At 43.4% G+C, this 2838-nt stretch overlaps 1 protein-coding gene across 1 annotated transcript in view; it reads right to left on the bottom strand.

Moving 5' to 3' along the window:
- Positions 1 to 893: 893 nt before the first annotated feature.
- Positions 894 to 2838, bottom strand: part of LOC311034319 (globoside alpha-1,3-N-acetylgalactosaminyltransferase 1-like) — a 5647-nt gene continuing 3702 nt past the window's right edge. The window contains exons 6-8 of the mRNA XM_084042193.1: positions 2780 to 2838; positions 1789 to 2008; positions 894 to 1267 (exon numbers count right to left, since the gene is read on the bottom strand). The exon at positions 2780 to 2838 is cut by the window's right edge and continues 152 nt beyond it. Of these exons, the coding sequence (XP_083898319.1) occupies positions 1126 to 1267; positions 1789 to 2008; positions 2780 to 2838 (421 nt within the window). The 3' untranslated portion in view covers positions 894 to 1125. The remainder of the gene's footprint in view (positions 1268 to 1788; positions 2009 to 2779) is intronic.

The raw sequence follows: 2838 nt of genomic DNA, 5'->3' as shown, positions 1-2838 counted from the left end.
ATCTTTACAAATATAAAACACTATATGTACAGAGCATAGACTGTATAAATGAGATGGACAAACCCCCTCCGCTGCTTTCTACAGACCTATACAGAACATTTCTACAGAAAATGAAGCCTTTGCTGCAAGACTGTAGGTCCGCCATCTTTCAATACGCGTCAGAATGAGTTCAGACCATTATTGGTTGGGTAACTTGTCAATCAAGAGCGGGGGGCGGGGAATGAATGCTATTGGTTGTGTAGCGTGTCAATCAAATCATCCCGCCCCTCCTAGAGAATAGCCTACTTTATCGTCAATTTTATAATAAATAGAACCATAATTTAGCAAAACGCATATCCTGATGATTGAAAGGAGACTTTAAACTAGCGACTGGAAGCATATAGAATTTATGACAATTTGTATTACAGTAAGAAAATCTAGTCTAAAGTTTGTCAAAAAACCCATTCACTTGCGCTAAAATAAATTCTTTCTGAACTCACAGGTCGGCGCAGGGTAAAACAGCGCCACTCTGGCCATTTTGTCGGCCTCATCGTAAATATCTCAGCCTTGCCCCTTGGTACAGAGTAGGGAAAAATGGTTTTATGGGTGGGTGTTACCAGATTGTTGTTTACACTTCCTCTAGTATTGTGGCTGTGGGTGTCGCTAACATTTTGGAGGTATTTAGTCAGACATGCGGGTATTGAGGGTATAGGCTCTATGCACAGCAGCCAAATTATCACTTCCTTCACAGGTGTTACCAATGAAACTAATGAAGGCTCTGTTCCATTTAGTCTAGCTAGCACAGTGGTTCTCAGATTTTTCAATTTCAACGACCCCTTATAACTCTGAGAGTGTACACATGGAACCAAATGGACCATTATGGGTCCATTTGGTTCCATGTGTACACTCTCAGAGTCAGTTACACACCCGTAAGGTTGTTTGGAAACCCCTTGAGGCTCCCTGGACCAAAATATTAGTGTTTCCAGACAGTGAGCCAACATGCATAATATCAGCACCCTGACTCTGTTTGACCAGAATGGAACAGAGCCATCATTAGTATCATTGGTAACACATATGAATGTCTTCACAATATGGCTGCTGTTCATGGTTTATCAGTCCAGTCCAGTACAGGTCTGGTCCAGGTCTTCAGACGTTAGGTCGTATCTCAGCGTAGTTCTTTATAACTCCTGAGAAGCGGACGGTCTTCAGTTCTGGAGTTCTGGGTTTGAAGTCCTGCCACAAATACTCTGGAGATAACACCTTGCTGGGTTTATGTATCCACATGTACCTACAGAACACACAGATTACATTTACATTATTACTACTTAAATACATGAACAATTATATCATAATAGATCTGATAATAACTAAGACAGATGCAACTCAGTGGTGTGTCCAGGCCACAAGAGGGAACCGTTGGGCAGAAAGTCTCTCACATGTCAGGACAGATAATAGAGAAAGATGCTCCAGTTCCTCTAGGAAGAGAAACCAGCACAAAGTGTGTAGATCTGATAACAGATGTATAAGTACCTGTTCAGATGGCTCTATAGATCTAATAACAGATCTCTAAGTACCTGTTCAGATTGCTCTACTATAGATCTAATAACAGATCTCTAAGTACCTGTTCATATGGCTCTACTATAGATCTAATAACAGATCTCTAAGTACCTGTTCAGATGGCTCTACTATAGATCTAATAACAGATCTCTAAGTACCTGTTCAGATGGCTCTACTATAGATCTAATAACAGATCTCTAAGTACCTGTTCAGATAGCTCAACTATAGATCTAATAACAGATCTCTAAGTACCTGTTCAGATGGCTCTCTTCTTGCCAGGCTGCCTCCACATGGTTCTCTGCATCCAGATCAAAGTTGTCACTGCAGGTCGTCACCAGATGATTGACAGCTGTCAGTTCCCCCCCGAACGCCCCCCCGCAGTAGTAAAAGTCTCCCTGATCAGCAGACAGACAGGCCAGAGAGGTCTGCATGCGTTCATATGGAAACACACTGCGCTCACTGGTGTAGTAACCTAGAGAGACAGACAGGTTACACACACAGACAGACAGGTTAGACACACAGACAGACAGGTTAGATACACAGACAGGTTACACACACACACACACACACACACACACACACACACACACACACACACACACACACACACACACACACACACACACACACACACACACACACACACACACACAGACAGACAGACAGGTTTTAGACACACAGACAGGTTACACACACACGCACACACACACGCACGCACGCACGCACGCACGCACGCACGCACGCACGCACGCACGCACACACACACACAGACAGGTTACACACACACACACACACACACACACACACACACACACACACACACACACACACACACACACACACACACACACACACACACACACACACACACAGACAGACAGACAGACAGACAGGTTAGACACACAGACAGAGGTGTGACACCTAGTAACAGATAAACATAGACACTAACCTGGGTGTTACACCTATAGTAACAGATAAACATAGACACCAACCTGGGTGTAACACCTATAATAACAGAATAAACATAGACACTAACCTAGCTGTAACACCTATAATAACAGATAAGCCTAGACACTAACCTGGCTGTAACACCCATAATAACAGAAAAAAATAGACACTAACCTGGCTGTAACACCTATAGTAACAGATAAACCTAGACACTAACCTGGCTGTAACACCTATAGTAACGGATAAACATAGACACTAACCTGGCTGTAACACCTATAATAACAGATCAAATTACCAGGGTGTATCACAGAGACCAGTGACCCCAGGGACTCGGTCCCCCAGCGAGCGTGGAAC

This window comes from Gymnoscopelus microlampas (assembly GCF_963454915.1).
Source record: "Gymnoscopelus microlampas genome assembly, chromosome: 19".
Lineage (NCBI taxonomy): Eukaryota > Metazoa > Chordata > Actinopteri > Myctophiformes > Myctophidae > Gymnoscopelus > Gymnoscopelus microlampas.
Note: the sequence above shows the minus strand (reverse complement) of the source record. Positions and strands in the feature narration are given on the sequence as shown.